Source organism: Entelurus aequoreus, linkage group LG28 (genome assembly GCF_033978785.1).
Source record: "Entelurus aequoreus isolate RoL-2023_Sb linkage group LG28, RoL_Eaeq_v1.1, whole genome shotgun sequence".
Classification (NCBI taxonomy): domain Eukaryota; kingdom Metazoa; phylum Chordata; class Actinopteri; order Syngnathiformes; family Syngnathidae; genus Entelurus; species Entelurus aequoreus.
This window is the reverse complement of record NC_084758.1, coordinates 31410933-31428432: the sequence shown is the minus strand read 5'-3', so window position 1 is coordinate 31428432 and position 17500 is coordinate 31410933. Positions and strand designations below refer to the sequence as shown.

Here is a 17500-nt window from a genome sequence, read left to right as displayed (position 1 = left end):
CTGTTTACCGTGAAATACCGTCCTACCGGAACTCTCTAATAACTAAAGTTCCTTGGGTGAATAAAATAAACTCACTACACCGGTATGTTTTAGCGCTTTCATGGCGAGTTTACTGACATATATAAGTAAGAACTTTACACTACTTTATATTAGAAATGGCTATAGCGGAGGATGAATGTCCCATAACAAGAAAACCGGTACTTTTTAGAGGCGGTATAGTACCGAATATGATTCATTAGTATCGCGGTACTATACTAATACCGGTATACCCAACAACCCTAACCTCGTCGGCCAGTCTTAGTGGGGTGAAGTGTCTTGCCCAAGGACACAACAGCGAGGACTGTGATGGCGACAGCTGGATTCGTGCCGGGAAAACTCAAGTTTCCGGACGACCACGCTACTATCTGAGCCACGCCGCCCTGAAATACTGATTCTGATCGTTTCCATTAACTAAGGGTCATTACAGTGAAGACCTCTTTATTTCTGAGGTGAACAAATATTTTTGTCAAATCAGAATAATCCACCTTGCCCCATGTGGAGGAGTTCAAGTACCTCGGCCAGAAAAACCTTGCTCGCGAAAAACGTAAATAAAAATATATTAGAATTCAAAAGGCTTTATTTGCAACATTCGGCGTTGAAAGGAAATGTTTTTCTCTCTGGCTTCACATATTTTTTTGTTTGTTTACAAGGACACACCTTGAATGGCTAATTTTCCCATCATTCATTTGGAGATTCCACCTTTCCCGCTCTTCAAGTCAGGCTCCCACATCAGCGAGTCAAGGGCGGGAGAGACAGGAAAAAAAAACAATATTCAAGGCCTCTTCGGAATATCGTTTTCATGAAATGGCAGCGCTTCGATCAGCGTTGATGACGATAATGGCTTCTGAGATGCCGCTTCTCATTTAACCTTTAACCGCCACGGTCTGCACACCTTCACCCCTGCCAGAGGTCTGTGGGTAAACGTCCGCGCCGCACCAGACGCCATTTTGCCAAGGACCGCTCTCAGCCTTCCGCCGCGTCACCTAGGAAACAAAGATCTGCACTCCAGGTTGTTGCAGCTTAATTATGTATTTACAAGCCAACACGGATTCCTCTCTGAGGGACTGCAGGTAGAGGGAGGTCACATTCCTGATCCTTTTAATCCTTTCCAACTCAGCCAAATGGTGGACTGGCTGAGAAACTCCCATCAGAAGACCGATTCTGTGCTTGCTTGTGAATAGACAAGACTCCAACTTTTCTCTGAGCTTTTCACGTCCTTAAAGCGTCTTTTAATCACATTACACGGCCATTGTGGGACTTCCTCGGCGGGTCTTTGCAAGCGTGAGTTCTATATGGAGGGCTTAACGTATCGTCACTTTGGAGACTGGCAGTGAAGTGTGGGTTGAAAGAATAACTCAGGTATTCCTCTTCATGGTGCACTCAGCATGGAGCTGCTCTGAGCCCACTGACGGTTGCTAATGCGCATAAAGCTGACAAAGCAAGGTTTTATTTATTTATTTTATTTTTTGAAGGTAAAACAAAGAGTTTTCAATATCAAGAAAAAAGGCGTTTGCCTTCCTTTGTGTACGCCCGTCAGCGAGAATCAAAGCAGATTGAGAATGTTCATGATGAATATTTTGGCAAGTTTCAGGCGAAGTCATTTAGACGGCGAATCGTACGTCCTCAAATAGACGGCGCGGAGTTTGCGATTCTTCCTAATCACTCGCCACTTCACTTAACAGCTCGATCGAACACTGAACTCAACACGCATGCCGAAAAACCATATAAAGACTCGCTTCCTTACGTAGGTAGGTCTTTATGGTCATTGCACAAGTACAACGGAACTTTTTTTTCAGCACAAACCCGTTCAAGATTAGACAAACAAACAGTGTACAGGGTTACAGAACAGGAACGCTGATGGGTCGCCACAAGGCGCCCCGTAAAAGATGGGAAAAAGGTCAACGCTGGGGGAGGATGAGTGAAAAAATACAATCTAGAATCTAGATAGGGAAAAAAACCTCCATAACAAAGCATATATACATATTACCACATCTCGAGACTAGCAACAGAGGGGAGGGAGTGGGGGCCACGGTGGAAGGCTGCAGCTCCCCAGGCGCTGCCCAGCCATCCATCACCCCTAAGTGAAGTGAAGTGAAGTGAATTACATTTATATAGCGCTTTTTCTCAAGTGACTCGAAGCGCTTTACATAGTGAAACCCAATATCTAAGTTACATTCAAACCAGTGTGGGTGGCACTGGGAGCAGGTGGGTAAAGTGTCTTGCCCAAGGACACAACGGCAGTGACTAGGATGGCGGAAGCGGGGATCGAACCTGCAACCCTCAAGTTGCTGGCACGGCCGCTCTACCAACCGAGCTATACCGCCCACGTCAAGGGCGCCGGATGGGGGGTAGGGTATGTGTGTGTGTGGCGTATATATTTTGTGGATGCATGCATGTGTGTAAGCCTGCCGCGTGTCTCTGTTCCGCGGCCTTGGTGTCGTGCAGTTGCTAGTCGGTCCAAAGTCAACAACAACAGGTGTGTGTCCCTGAGAGACAAGAAGGGAGTTTGTTGTGTCTTCGCCGCACTGTCCTTCGGGAGAGACTCCAAGCCAGTTAGAATGAAGTTAGAATGTGTTGTATGCGAGTGAGAATACAATTTGGTTTTTCACTCTAAATTGTCTATGACTGGTCCTCAAAATTCATCCTACGTCTGCAGCCTTTTTGTCTGTCTTTAAATCTGCTTTTCTTGTCCTTGCCTAACTCAAACTTGGGCCCTGTCCACATGAACGTGTGTATTTTAAAACACTTATCTGTACTTCCTGGTGCAAGGCAGGATGTTACCTGCTTTGTTATCGTTACAAAAGACCCATTTCCACAAAAGTTTGAAGAGGGATATGTAGGGTGGGAATTGATAAGATTTGTCCAGTTCCGATTCCGATTTCAATTCTGCTTAACGATTCGGTTCCTTCCGATTCTTATTCGAAAAATTAAGGGTGGATTAGCATCAATTTATCGGCCTGCCGATAAATCCTTTAAAATGTAATATCGGAAATTATCGGTATTTTTATTATCTGTATCGTTTTTTGTTTTTGTTTTTTTTGTTTTTATCAAATCAACATAAAAAACACAAGATACACTTACGATTAGTGCAGTAACCCAAAAAACCTCCCTCCCCCATTCACACTCATTCACACAAAAGGGTTGTTTCTTTCTGTTATTAATATTCTGGTTCCTACATTATATATCAATATATATCAATACAGTCTGCAAGGGATACAGTCCGTAAGCACACATGATTGTGCGTGCTGCTGGTCTACTAATAGTACTAACCTTTAACAGTTAATTGTACTCATTTTCATTAATTACTAGTTTCTATGTAACTGTTTTTATATTGTTTTACTTTATTTTTTTATTCAAGAAAATGTTTTTAATTTATCTTTTTCTGTTTCATTACTTTTTTTAAAAAGGACCTTATCTTCACCATACATGGTTGTCCAAATTAGGCATAATAATGTGTTGATTCCACGACTGTGTATATCAGTATCGGTTGATATCGGTATCGGTTGATATCGGTAATGGTAGTTAAAGAGTTGGACAATATCGGAATATCGGATATCGGCAAAAAGCCATTATCGGACATCCCAAGTTTAGAGGTATCATGACATTGCAAAGCCTACAGTGAGGTCTGAAGAGGCACACATGTATCATCCCAGCAGGCACAAGACATTAAAACGACATTGAGAACTTGTTGAATTAGGTCCTGATGTTGAGAACTCAAACATAACGTTGAGACAACATGCCTTTTGATGACGTTTAATCAATGTTGAGTTCTGACGATGATTTGACTATTGAATTTTGGTAATTTCCCAACCAACAACGTGTATCCAACGTTGGACATCAACCTCGTCTCAATTTACAAATACAACTATTTTTGTAAAGTTGTATCAAAGTCAGTTTTCACGGACATGTATGTATAATTAACGTTGTATCAGTCTTGTGCCTACTGGGATCGAGGGAAAAAAATAACTTTTTTGTAAATAAATATAATACATTAATATTCTTCTGTAGAATTTAATCATGTGCAAATTACACAAGGATGTAACATTAAGTAACATGTGTAATTAACTTACTACATGCAAAGTGAGATATAATAATACTAATAATAATACCTGGGATTTATATAGCGCTTTTTTAAGTACCCAAAGTCGCTTTACATGTTAAAAACCCATCATTCATTCACACCTGGTGGTGGTAAGCTACTTTCGTAGCCACAGCTGCCCTGGGGTAGACTGATGGTATGTCAAGCATTTATTGGTTATAATTTTGATGTTTATGGCTTACGGTTTATGACAACTTTGAATTAAAAATCTTACAAAATGTAAGTCAAAATGATAACAAATAACGGCTTGACATACCTCACTTTGCATGTAATGAGTTAATATCACTGATTAGTTTCACATTTGAAGTTAAATGCTGACATGAATGGACTTTTACACCATATTCAAATGTTATGAGTTTCACCTGTATAATGTAATGACTGAAAGAACATCTGGTTGCAGGAAAACATGCAACTTTTCTCTGACTTCAGTTGAAAATCCACCTGCAGAAAATGCAAACTTTTGACCACAAACTTAGTCGCTGCTCGGTCACATTCGCCTCGCGGCAGGCGTTAACTGGGGCAAGTACTGCCTGCCTGGGAGTCAGCCAGAACCGGTCTCTCGTCATGCTCATCTAAATAAGAAGCATTCATTTCCATGTAATAAATAATTGCGCTAACATGATAGGCGGTGTTAATTAGTACCTGTTGTATTCAGATGACTTTCATTTATAATTATTGAATGTGTGTTAAATGTTTCATCATATCGCTCGTATGTCCTCCTCTTGATTAACTAGCAGCCTTGTAATTATTACAAGTAGCGCTGTTGCAATCTTTTCTTGTAAAACGTAAACATTTAAGGCCGTCGGCGCTACTGTTTTTTGCGCGTGGTGCCATTCGCCAAAAATAACAAAGGAGAAGAAGCAGGGCTGGGGAGTAAAATGGCCGACGGAAGAGAGGGGAAACTGACAGGATTAATTTACAGGTTGAACTTGTTTCCAAACGACCGCTGTTAAGATACAGAGCGAGATACCTTTTATTGGCTTAACATCAGAGTTGGAGTTTGGGTTTTATTGTCTTTATTGATCCTTTTGTGAACTTTAAATGCTGTAGATTGATTGATTGATTGATTGCAACTTTTATTAGTAGATTGCACAGTACAGTACATATTCCATACAATTGACCATTAAATGGTAGCATCCAAATAAGTTTTTCAACTTGTTTAAGTCGGGGTTCAGTTGACAGGTAATTATTAACACAAGCTCTGTATTTTTTTAAATCATTTGAATATTATTGCCACTTAGAGGCACCTACAGTGTCCTGCATTCTGGCCATTAAGTTGTGCAAATGTTGTCTTTGATAACAAATTGTTCATTTTTACAAAACTCCCATCCATGTGAGTTGAAAACAAACTAAATTCAGCATTCTGTGTTTTAAAAATATGTTATTTGACTTTGCAATGTTCACTATTGAGTGGGGATGTATTATTTGGTTATTTATTTTTAATGCATAACACATTTTTTGCTTTTGTAGAAAAATACTAGTTTATACAAATAATTATAATTGATTCATTTATTATTTTATGTATTATTTAAGCAAATATACATTGTTCCAAAAAATATATATATACATGTTCATGTGGACACGGTCGCGCAATAATTGTCTTTTTCTGTGTTCTACCTTCCTTCCTGTTCCTCTCTCGCCATCGTCCCGTGGGCGTGCTCGTAAAGCCCTGGACTCCAGAGTGTCAGGTAAAGATAAAGTCACTTTGCTTGGGAGTAACCTCGTCGCACAAGCCCAGCAGGCACAAGACGTTGATACAACTTTGTCCTTTAAAACTGACTTTGAAACAACGTTGCAAAAATAGTTATATTTGTGAATTGAGACAACGTTGGTGTCTAACCTTGGAACCACATTGTTGGTTGGGAAATTACCAAATTTCAATGATCAAATCAACGTCACAACCTGACATTGATTAAACGTTAAGAAGCATGTTGTTTCAACGTTGTATTCGTGTTGTAAAATATAGGTTAGACAATGACCAAAATTCAATGGTCAAATCAATATTAGAACCCAACATTGATTCAACGTCGTCAAAAGGCATGGTGTGTCGTTGTATTTGTGTTGTTAAATATAGGTTGGAAAATGACCAAATTTCAATGCTCAAATCAACGTCAGAACCCTGTTAACATTGATTCAACGTCGGTAAAGTATGTTGTTTCATTGTTGTATTTGTGTTGTTAAATATAGGTTGGACAATGACCAAATTTCAATGGTCAAATCAATGTCAGAACCCAACATGGATTCAACGTCGTCAAAAGGCATGTTGTGTCGTTGTATTTGTGTTGTTAAACATAGGTTGGAAAATGACCACATTTCAATGGTCAAATCAATGTTAGAACCCAACATTGATTCAACGTCGTCAAAAGGCATGTTGTTTCATTGTTGTATTTGTGTTGTTAAACATAGGTTCGAAAATGACTAAATTTCAATGGTCAAATCAATGTCAGAAACCAACATTGATTCAACGTTGTCAAAAAGCATGTTGTTTCATTGTTATATTTGTGTTGTAAAATATAAATTGGAAAATGACCAAAATTCAATGGTCAAATCAACGTCAGAGCCAAACATTGATTCAACGTCGTCAAAAGGCATGTTGTTTTATTGTTGTATTTGTGTTGTTAAACATAGGTTGGGAAATGACCAAATTTCAATGGTCAAATCAACGTCAGAACCCAACATTGATTCAACGTTGTCAAAAAACATGTAGTTTCAATGTTGTATTTGTATTGGTAAATATTGTTTGGGAAAATGACCACATTTCAATGGTCAAATCAACGTGAGAACCCAACATTGATTCAATGTTGTCAAAAGGCATGTTGTTTTATTGTTGTATTTGTGTTGGTAAATATAGGTTGGAAAGTGACCAAATTTCAATGGTCAAATCCATATGAACCCAACATTGATTCAATGTTGTCAAAAGGCATGTTGTTTCAATGGTCAAGTCAACGTCACAACCTGACATTGATTAAACGTTAAGAAGCATGTTGTTTCAACGTTGTATTTGTGTTGTAAACTATCGGTTGGGAAAATGACCAAGTTGCAATGGTCAAATCAACGTCAGAACCCAACATCGATTCAACGTCGTCAAAAAGCATGTTGTTTCAATGTTGTATTTGTGTTGTAGAATATAGGTTGGAAAATGACCAAATTTCAATGGTCAAATCAATATGAACCCAACATTGATTCAATGTTGTCAAAAGGCATGTTGTTTCAATGTTGTATTTGTGTTGGTAAATATTGGTTGGAACATGACCAAAAACAAAACAAAAAACATCACAGCCTGACATTGATTAAACGTTAAGAAGCATGTTGTTTCAACGTTGTATTTGTGTTGTAAACTATCGGTTGGGAAAATGACCAAGTTCCAACGGTCAAATCAACGTGAGAACCCAACGTTGAACACATGTCGTGAAAAGGCATGTTGTTTCAGTGTTGCTCAGCGTCAGGACCTAATTCAACAAGTTCCCAACGTTGTTTCAATGTCTTGTGCCTGCTGGGGGATTGTTCCGATACACCTTTGTTTTGCCTCAGACATATTGAAGTGGCGCTCGCTCGTCCCACTCTTGCTTGCTGTCGGCTTTTTGGACTCTGACTTGCCCCCCCTCCCCCCCGCCCATAAAAAATAAATAAATCAGAGCGTGCCGCCGGAAAAAGATGTGGTAATGTTCTGGGAGGCCATGTTGTAAAGCATCTTTATGTTTTGAGGCGCCCGTGCCTATTTTCCACTGTGATGAGAAAATGTGTGAGCTCTCAGAGATAAGTAATTTTTCTCCCTTTTCTAAATGTTTCCCTTTCCTGGGTTGTGTAATAGGAGCAGTCAAGATAGGATATAAAGGTAATTGAATCACTACCCCCCCAACCCCCCTTCCTAGGGAGATTGTCACAAACCCTGCTCTTTGTGTCCCCTAGCACGACGTTTATACACCTGTTTATGTCGAGTCGATCATGATGTTCCCAACCCCCGCACCACCTGTACCCCTCCTTTCCGATGTGTCCCGTCATTCCCTGTCCGTTGTAAACCAGCCCCACGTAGACTCCACGGTCTCCACGCTCCCCTCTACCCCTGTCTTTACTCGCCGTGTCTGTGCAGGATCAGTGCAGCTTGCCTTGTGGAGGACCGCGCTGTGTCGAGGCACAGGATGACTTTCCTCTCCTCTATTCTTCTTTGTATTCCTCATAAAGGCTTCCGTATGGAGGTTAATTTGTGTATTTATTACCAAAACTTTTTTTAAATATTTTTTTTAACTGAACTTATGTAACTCAATTTTAGTGAGTGGAATTTTTTTACATCAAATTATGTTAACAATTTCATTGAAAAAAATGTTTTTGCGAAATGCAAATGTTTAAAAATGTTGTGTTTTAAAATTCAGTGTATAAAAAATAAATGTTTAAAAACTTTGTCAAAAAAAAAATTCAGTGTAAAAATATTCAGTGTATAAAAATTCAGTGTTAATAAATCAGTGTATAAAAATGTGTATAAAAAATGCAGTGTTAAAAATTCAGTGTATAAAAATTCAGTGAATACAAAAATCAGTGTATAAACATTTAGAGTAAAAAAAATAAAATAATGTAAAGAACTTCAGTGTATGAAAATTCAGTGTTAATAAATCATCCATCCATCCATTTTCTACCGCTTATTCCCTTTGGGGTCGCGGGGGGCGCTGGAGCCTATCTCAGCTACAATCGGGCGGAAGGCGGGGTACACCCTGGACAAGTCGCCATTAATAAATCATTGTATAACAATTTTGTGTATAAAAAATTCAGTGTATAAAAATTCAGTGAATAAAAATTGTTTGTATAAGAAAATATGTGTATAAAAAGTCAGTGTATAAAAATCCAGTGTTAATAAATCAGTGTATAAAAATTCAGTATATAGAAATTGTGTGTATAAAAAAATATGTGTATAAAAATTCAGTTTATAAAAATTCAGTGTTAATAAATCATTGTATAAAAATTCAGTGTATAACACTTTTGTGTATACAAAATTCAGTGAATAAAAATTCATTGAATAAAACGATCAGTGTACCGGTATACAAAAGTTAGAGTAAAAAAAAAATTCAATGTAAAAAACTTCAGTGTATAACAATTTTGTGTATACAAAATTCAGTGTATAAAAATCCAGTGTTAATAAATCATTGTATAAACATTCAGTGTATAACAAATGTGTGTATAAAAAAATCAGTGTATAAAAATTCAGTGAATAAAAAAATCAGTGTATAAAAAATTTAGAGTAAAAAAAATATACAATGTAAAATAACTTCAGTGTATAAAAATTCAGTGTTAATAAATCATTGTATAAAAATTCAGTGTATAACAATTTTGTGTATACAAAATTCAGTGTATAAAAATTCAGTAAATAAAAAACCAGTGTAAAAAAACTTCAGTGTATACAAATTCAGTGTTAATAAATCAGTGTATAAAAATGTGTGTATACAAATTCAGTGTATAGAAATTCAGTGTTAATAAATCAGTGTATGCAAATTCAGTGAATGAAAATGTGTATACAAATTCAGTGAATACAAAATCAGTGTATAAAAAATGTAGAGTAAAACAAAATTCAGTAAATAAATCATTGTATAACAATTCAGTGTCTAACAATTTTGTGTATCAAAAATTATGTGTTAAAAATTTAGGGAATAAAAAGTCAGTGCAAAAAAAACTTCAGTGTATACAAATTCAGTGTTAATACATCCATGTATGAAAATTCAGTGTATAAACAATTCAGCGTGTAAAAAAAAATCAGTGTATGAACATAGTGTGTATTAAAAATTCAGTGTATAAATATTCAGTGTATACAAATTCAGTGTATAAAAATTCAGTGAATAAAAAATCAGTGTATAAAAAATTAGAGTAAAAAAAAATCAGTGTATACAAATTCCGTGTTAATAAATCAGTGTATAAACATGTTGTGTGTAAAAAAATCAGTGAATAAAAATCAGAGTATAAAAATTTTGAGTAAAAACAATTCAGTGTAAAAAAACTTCAGTGTATAAAAATGCAGTGTTAATAAAACAGTGTATAAAAAATTAAGTGTATAAAAATGGTGTGTGTTAAAAATTTAGTGTATAAAAATTCAGTGTAAAAAAAAAAATCAGTCTATAAGAATTAAGTGCAATAAAACATTCAGTGTCAAAAAATGTGCTGCTTCAAAAAGCTGGACTCACTTCCGGTAAATTAAGACTGAAGCAATCGATCCTGTCTCAGAACCAGCCAATGAGGTGTCAAGTTTAAAGTCACGTGACACGAGTCCTACAAAACAACATAAAAAAGGCAGTAAACTGAACTAGCTGGGCATAATACAACATAATTAAGATTTCAATGGAGCTTGCTGGATATGTTCAAACGATATAAATATTTTTCACACTGAATTTTTATACACTGATTTTTTTTCATACTGAATTTTGTTTACACTGAATTTTTTTACACTGATTTTGTGATGCACTGAATTTTTACACAAACAATTTTTACACTGTTTTTTTGTACACTTCTCCTTTTACCCTGAATTTTATACACTGAAACTTTAAACACGGACTTTTCTAACATTTTTTGTTCAATAAAATTGTCAGCATAATTTGGTGTACAAAAATTCAGTTCACAAAATTCAAATGCAAAGAATTCAGGTACATAAATTCAGTGTTAAAAAAAAACAACCTTTCGTAATAAAGACACAAATTAACCTCCGTACTTCCACTTCCCCTCAATGTGGCTGTTACTTCACATGAGTGTCCAGCACCACAATACCCTCTCACACGGTGACGTGACACACGCGTGTTGTGGAATAATTACCAGTAATTGAAAGGCGCTCTTGATGGTCTCCACTCCATGTTCACTCATGTGAATCAACAGAACGTTCTCACACATTCCCGTGAGTCCTGTCGGAGGTGTTCGACGCTCTATCTATGTTCACTCGACACTTGTCTGATCATGTTGTCCCCCCTTTGCCCCCCCTCCCCTGTACAATCTATGTTCACTGCCCCACAACACCCTTCGCCCCCTTTCCTGACTGCTTGACACGTACATGATGTGTTGACAGACGGCTGCCCCGGCCTGTGCAACAACAACGGGAGGTGCGTCCTGGATCAGAACGTCTGGCATTGCATCTGCCAGTCGGGATGGCGGGGGCTGGGGTGCGACGTCGCCACCGAGACGTTGTGCTCGGACGGAAAGGACAACGAAGGAGGTAGGAGGACCCGGAAAGAGGAGTCATCTTATTTTTTTTTTTCTAAATGTAAAAGACTTCCTTGTGGTCTACATCAGTGGTCCCCAACCACCGGACCGATTGGTACCGGTCCGCGGACCGATTGGTACCGGGCCGCGCAAGAAATGTAATTTAAAAAAAAAAAGTTTTTTTTTTTTTTTTTTTTTTTAAATTAAATCAACATAAAAAACACAATATATATACATTATATATCAATATAGATCAATAAAGTCTGCAGGGATACAGTCCGTAAGCACACATGATTGTATTTCTTTATGAAGAAGAAAAAAAAAAAAAGAAAAAAAAAAAAAAAAAATACCCCCCCCCCCCCTCCCGGTCCGTGGGACAAATTTTCAAGCGTTGACCGGTCCCCAGCTACAAAAAGGTTGGGGACCACTGGTCTACATAACATGTAATGGTGTTTTTTTTGGTCAAAATGTTGCATAGATGATGTTTTACAGATCATTTTAAAGCCGTTTTCTGACAGTCGCTTCCGGATGCGCCGTTTTGTGTGTGGTCTTATTTACGTGGCTCACCTTCGACAGCGTCTTCTCCCCGTCATCTTTGTTGTAGCGGTGTAGCGTGCAAGGACGGGAGTGGAAGAAGTGTCAAAAGATGGAGCGAACTGTTTTAATGACATTCAGACTTTACTTTAATCAATAACGGAGCAGCATCTCCTCATTCGGAAACAACAACACCGGAAATGTGTCTCGTGAAAAACCGTCCGACCGGAACTCTCTAATAACTGAAGTTCCTTGGATGAATAATGTAAACGCACTACACCGGTATGTTTTAGCGCTTTCATGGCGAGTTTACTGACAGATATAAGTAAGAACTTTACACTACTTTATATTAGAAATGGCAACAGCAGAGGATGAATGTCCCATAACAAAAAGATAGAGAACAAGAAGAAGCTTATAATATGGTCTCACAACAGACTACAGAGGCGGACACGCACAATTTTTCAGGATTTATGCAGATCCAAAATACAGATCAGCAGGTACCAGAAAGTAAGAAAAGTTGCATTTGCATAATATTGCGAAACAAAAGGCCAGACATGTCTTACCTCATACACACACCATAATAATACTGCTATGTTGAATCACATCTAGCGGTGAGGCTTCATAGCTTACCAAAGTCGTACTAAAACATTTTGATAGGTTTTTGAGCGCCATGTGTAATGTTCTATATTTTCAATGGAACATATAAAACGTTGGTGTTGTTTACTTGAGTCATATTGCAGTCTACACGTATCTCTTATGTTTGACTGCCATTTACTGGTCACACTTCTCATTACATCATGTACCAAATAAAAACCCTTCGAAGTCGGTAAACAAAACCAGAATGATTCCCCCCTGGGTTATAAGGCGCACTGTCGAGTTTTGAGGAAAAAAAAGGGATTTTAAGTGCGCCTTATAGTCCGCAAAATACGGTAATATATTTTTGACACAGGCACCCATATAGCTGTCCAAAATATTTATAATTGTTTTGGACACCCACAATCAGCATGTCCTCCTCCATTTGTGTCAACGAGGTGAAATTTAATCTGAAAACCGTTGACAAATTAACTTCACTTCCATCTCCAACCAATCGGTCGTTTCAGAGAGTAAAATAAAATCCGCCTTAGAAACAGAGTATTTTATTTTGGAAGTTAACCGATATTTTTCAACCTCTCCGCAACCGTTTTACATCCAGTGGAAACTTGGGGTAATGTCTGGCTGTCTGATAACCACAACAGTGTACAAGAGTCAGTCCAACGCAGAAAACCAAGGTGCCCTTTGTAAACCAATGAATCATGTATACCTAGACAAAAATATGGACACACCGCTTTATTGATCCGTTTATCAATCAGAAGTTTGTCACAGTTCCTCTTGAAATGGAGCCATGTTGGCTAACTTCTAAAAGGAGGGCTCCATTAACGCTCTCTGCTCCTCCAGGTACCTGTTTTGTTCTTGGTTCAGTAAATATAGTTAAACAATAAACAGCATTTTTATTGGCCACGACTCAAAATGAGGAGGGCGACAAAGGTGTAGGCCAATAAAAATGCTGTTTATTGTAAACTGTATCAACAGACCAATGAAGCAAGGAGAAAACAGAGATGGTTATCTGGAACAAAAGAGTGGTAATGGAGCCCTCCTTTTGGAAGGTGGTTGCTTTTTACAACAACCCCATTGACAAGTTGAAGAAGAGTCTTTACTAGTCTCCGACTCTTCATTTTCAATCTTATCAAGACATTTTGGGCTATCGTATGCTTCTATCTTTGTGGAAACTCTTTGAGGAATGCATTTATTGTTGCAAAGTTCCTGCTCCTGGTGTCCACACACAGAGATCTGAGCCATGCCAAACAGTAGTTCCAGTAGTATGTATTGTGCCTTTTACACAGAATACAACATGGACGCATTTAGCTCGAGGTCCTTAGAGGCATCGTGACATTTGTGGTTGACAAAACCATTTTTTGTATTGTTTTGATTTAAATGTCTTTAAACACACATTAATATTGAACCAACAAACTTTAGTGGACCAAAGACAGAAAAACGTTTTCCAGTCAGCAACACATGAGCTCTTTCAAGCAGGGCACCGGTTTATTCACCTGTCTCTCCAACAGTCGCTGTTGTGCCAAACACAGGGCTCTGACAGGTTCCCCGTGATTGGTTAAGAACCCATTCTGAGATAGTAGCGAGTTTATGTTTAAGTGTTAGGATTAGAACAATTTATTGTTTTGTAACACGACAAAAACACAAGCAGGGGAGAGATAAGCTTAACCTCCACCTCAGAAACCATCAGTTAATAAAGTATCTTTAGGACAAGTTTACTCTGAAACACAATGTTAATTAACACATTCACAGGACAATCAATCGATCGCAACTGGATTGTTTGATTTGTCTTAGAAGACATTTCGGCTCTCATCTAAGGAGGCTTCATCAGTTCATGGTCATTGGATTAGTTTAGTCAGCTATAGTCTTAGACTTACATTGGTCAGATCTAGTCTAGTAGCTGGTGCCACTACAGTAGGGCTTAACCATCATTGCTCAGGCAGAATCTCCTTGTGTTGGGGTGTAAATAATTGGAATCAAAATCAGAATAATTTTATTGCCATTGTTTGAGAACGGGTTCACAAACTAGGAATTTTTCTTGGTACAATCGTGCAACATAAAACACACATAACACAGAAGAGGTAATAGAATGAGCTGTAACTGAGCTATCAGATCTTGGTATTGTTCATGTGTCTGATGGCCGAGGGGAAAAAACTGTTCAGGTGGCGGGAGGTGTGGGTCTGGATGGACCGTAGTCTCCTGCCTGAGAGGAGAAGGGAGACTAGTTTGTGTCCAGGGTGAGAAGAGTCAGCTGTGATCCAACCCACACGCCTCCTGGTCCTGGAGGAGAACAGGTCCTGGAGGGATGGGAGTCTGCAGCCAATAACCTTCTCAGCAGCACGTACGATGCGCTGCAGTCGATGGTTAGTTGGGGTTTTTACACCAGACTAGATCTGGCCAATCTAAGTCTAAGACTAGATCCGACCAATCCAAGTCTAAGACTACATCTGACTAATCTAAATCTTAAGAGCATGAACTGATTAAGCTTCTTGGATGTGAGACAAAACGTCTTCTAAGAAAAAATGACCAGTCCAGTTGTGATCGATTGGATGCCCTGAGAATGCAACGACCGGGATGAATGAGAACATTCATAGACAAATTATAACACATCTCTCCGTCAGTTTAGTTGCCTTAATTTAGATATTTTGATGCGTGGCAAAGTAAGTTTTTTCTTTGTAGAATGCCCTATAAAACTGACGTCTACAATAACTGCTTTGGAACCCAGCAGGCACAAGACATTAAAACAACGTTGAATTAGGTCCCGACGTTTAGCAACTCAAACATAACGTTGAAACAACATTCCTTTTGACGACGTTTAATCAATGTTGGGTTCCGACGTTGATTTGGCCATTGAATTTTGATCATTTCCCAACCAATATTCTACAACACAAATACAACTTTGAAACAACATACTTTTTGACAACGTTTATTTAATGTCAGGTTGTGATGTGGATTTGACCAATGAAATTTGGTCCATTTCCCAACCAACAACATGAATCCAACGTTGGACATCAACGTTGTCACAATTTACAAATACAACTATCTTGCAATGTTGTTTCAAAGTCTGTTTTAAAGGACATGTATGTATAATCAACGTTGTATCAACGTCTTGTGTCTACTGGGAAAGAACTTGAAACATTTGAAATTCATGTTTTAGCGTAACAGAGATCTGTTTGCCTTGGCGGCATAATCAATCAATCGGTTGTATTGGGAGAAGTATGCACTGGCTTTAAAGGTGGCCTTTTTGAAAATATTAAATTTATTACCGTAACATCTAAAAAACGGTCCTAAAAATGTTAGAGTTTTATTTCCTTCAGCCTGCAGATGTGCTTACAATGATTTACTTGTAAGAGGCTGCAGGCCCTCATTTAGGTCCAACACCATTGATCTCTGATCTCACCGGTGAGACAAACAACCCCACAGTATTATCCAACGTAGTGTTGTCCCGATACCAATATTTTGGTACCGGTACTAAAATGATTTCGATACTTTTCGTTACTTTTCTACATAAAGGGGACCACAAAAAAAATTTCATTATTGGCTTTATTTTAATAAAAATTCTTAGGGTACATTAAACATATGTTTATTATTGTAAGTTTGTCTTTAAATAAAATAGTGAACATAGACAACTTGTCTTTTAGTAGTAAGTAAACAAACAAAGACTCCTAATTAGTCTGCTGACGTATGCAGTAACATATTGTGTCATTTATCTACCTATTATTTTGTCAACAATATAAAGGACAAACTGTAAAAATTTATTATTAATCTACTTGTTCATTTACTGTTAATATCTGCTTATTTTCTCTTTTAACATGTTCTATCTACACTTCTGTTCAAATGTAATAATCACTTAATTTTCTGTTGTTCAGTTGGATGATACCACAAATTTAGGTATCAATCCGATACCAAGTAGTTACAGGATCATACATTGGTCATATTCAAAGTCCTCATGTGTCCAGGGACATATTTCCTGACTTTATAAACATAATATGAATTTTAAAAAAACTAAAGATGTTGTGTTGCCAAAAAATATCGACATAATTATAGTAGTGTCGCTCCTGTACTTGGTATCATTACAGTGGATGTTAGGTGTAGATCCACCAATGGTGTTTGTTTACATTTTGACACCGGTGAGCTACGATGTGTAGTGAAGCATGTTTAGCTATTCCTCGGCCTGCAGTGATAATGTACTTGAAGAAAAATACTTTATTTGTCGCCATGGAGACCAGGATTAGTGATTTAGAAGTAGCTAAAACACTGCCGACAGCGGCTGGACGTTAGCCGCTGGCTAGCTAGCAATGTCTTAAAGCATCTCTTCCTGAGGGTGTTTCAGTGTTATAACTTCACCTTTATCTTTACTTTTTAAACCAAAATGTGTCCATTCTCCCTTTTCTGTCTACACACTGTGTCTGCTTGTAAGTACTCCGTGTGTGTGCGCTGCCGAACATGCTCGTCTGGTCGTAAACCAGCAATGTCACGACGTGACGACGACGGGGGCGCGGGGGTGGTTGACCGGTACTTTTCAGAGGCGGTATAGTACCGTATTAGTATCGCGGTACTATACTAATACCGGTATACCGTACAACCCTAATCCAACGTATTGTAAAACTTCACATTTTCTTTACTTTGCACTTCCTGTTGTTGGAAAAGCCAGGTGTCCCAATACTTTTATCCCATTCCACTTCCATCATTAGATTCCAAGTGTCCCAATCTTGAGTCTAGGAGTGCACGTAAAAATATGCAAATGTCCTCGTTAAAGCAGCTCAATTACACTTCCAGTACGCCTGCTCAACAAGTCCAAAGTTTTTGAGGGTCACATCAGGCGACGCGCTTCTTGAATAATTAAAAGTAGGATCCCAGATCCGTGCTGTCAGTTTAATGATGCCGGGTTCACGTGTGAGGTCGCCCGTGTGCGCCAGAGCTCGGCGCCATAACGGATACGCTCCCAGCGGGTCATCTCAGCCTTCCCTCACTTCTTCCTTCCTTCCCTTTCCCAGATGGTCTCATCGACTGCATGGACCCGGACTGCTGCTCTCAGATCTCCTGCCAGGGTCAGACCTACTGCAGGGG

At 38.3% G+C, this 17500-nt stretch overlaps 1 protein-coding gene across 1 annotated transcript in view; it reads left to right on the top strand.

Annotated features, from left to right (window-relative positions):
• The window catches only part of si:dkey-237h12.3 (teneurin-3), a 581230-nt gene that overhangs the window by 406394 nt on the left and 157336 nt on the right, over nt 1-17500 (top strand). Inside the window, 4 exon segments of the mRNA XM_062039678.1 lie at nt 5806-5826; nt 7950-7973; nt 11172-11318; nt 17428-17500. The exon segment at nt 17428-17500 is cut by the window's right edge and continues 156 nt beyond it. Of these exon segments, the coding sequence (XP_061895662.1) occupies nt 5806-5826; nt 7950-7973; nt 11172-11318; nt 17428-17500 (265 nt within the window).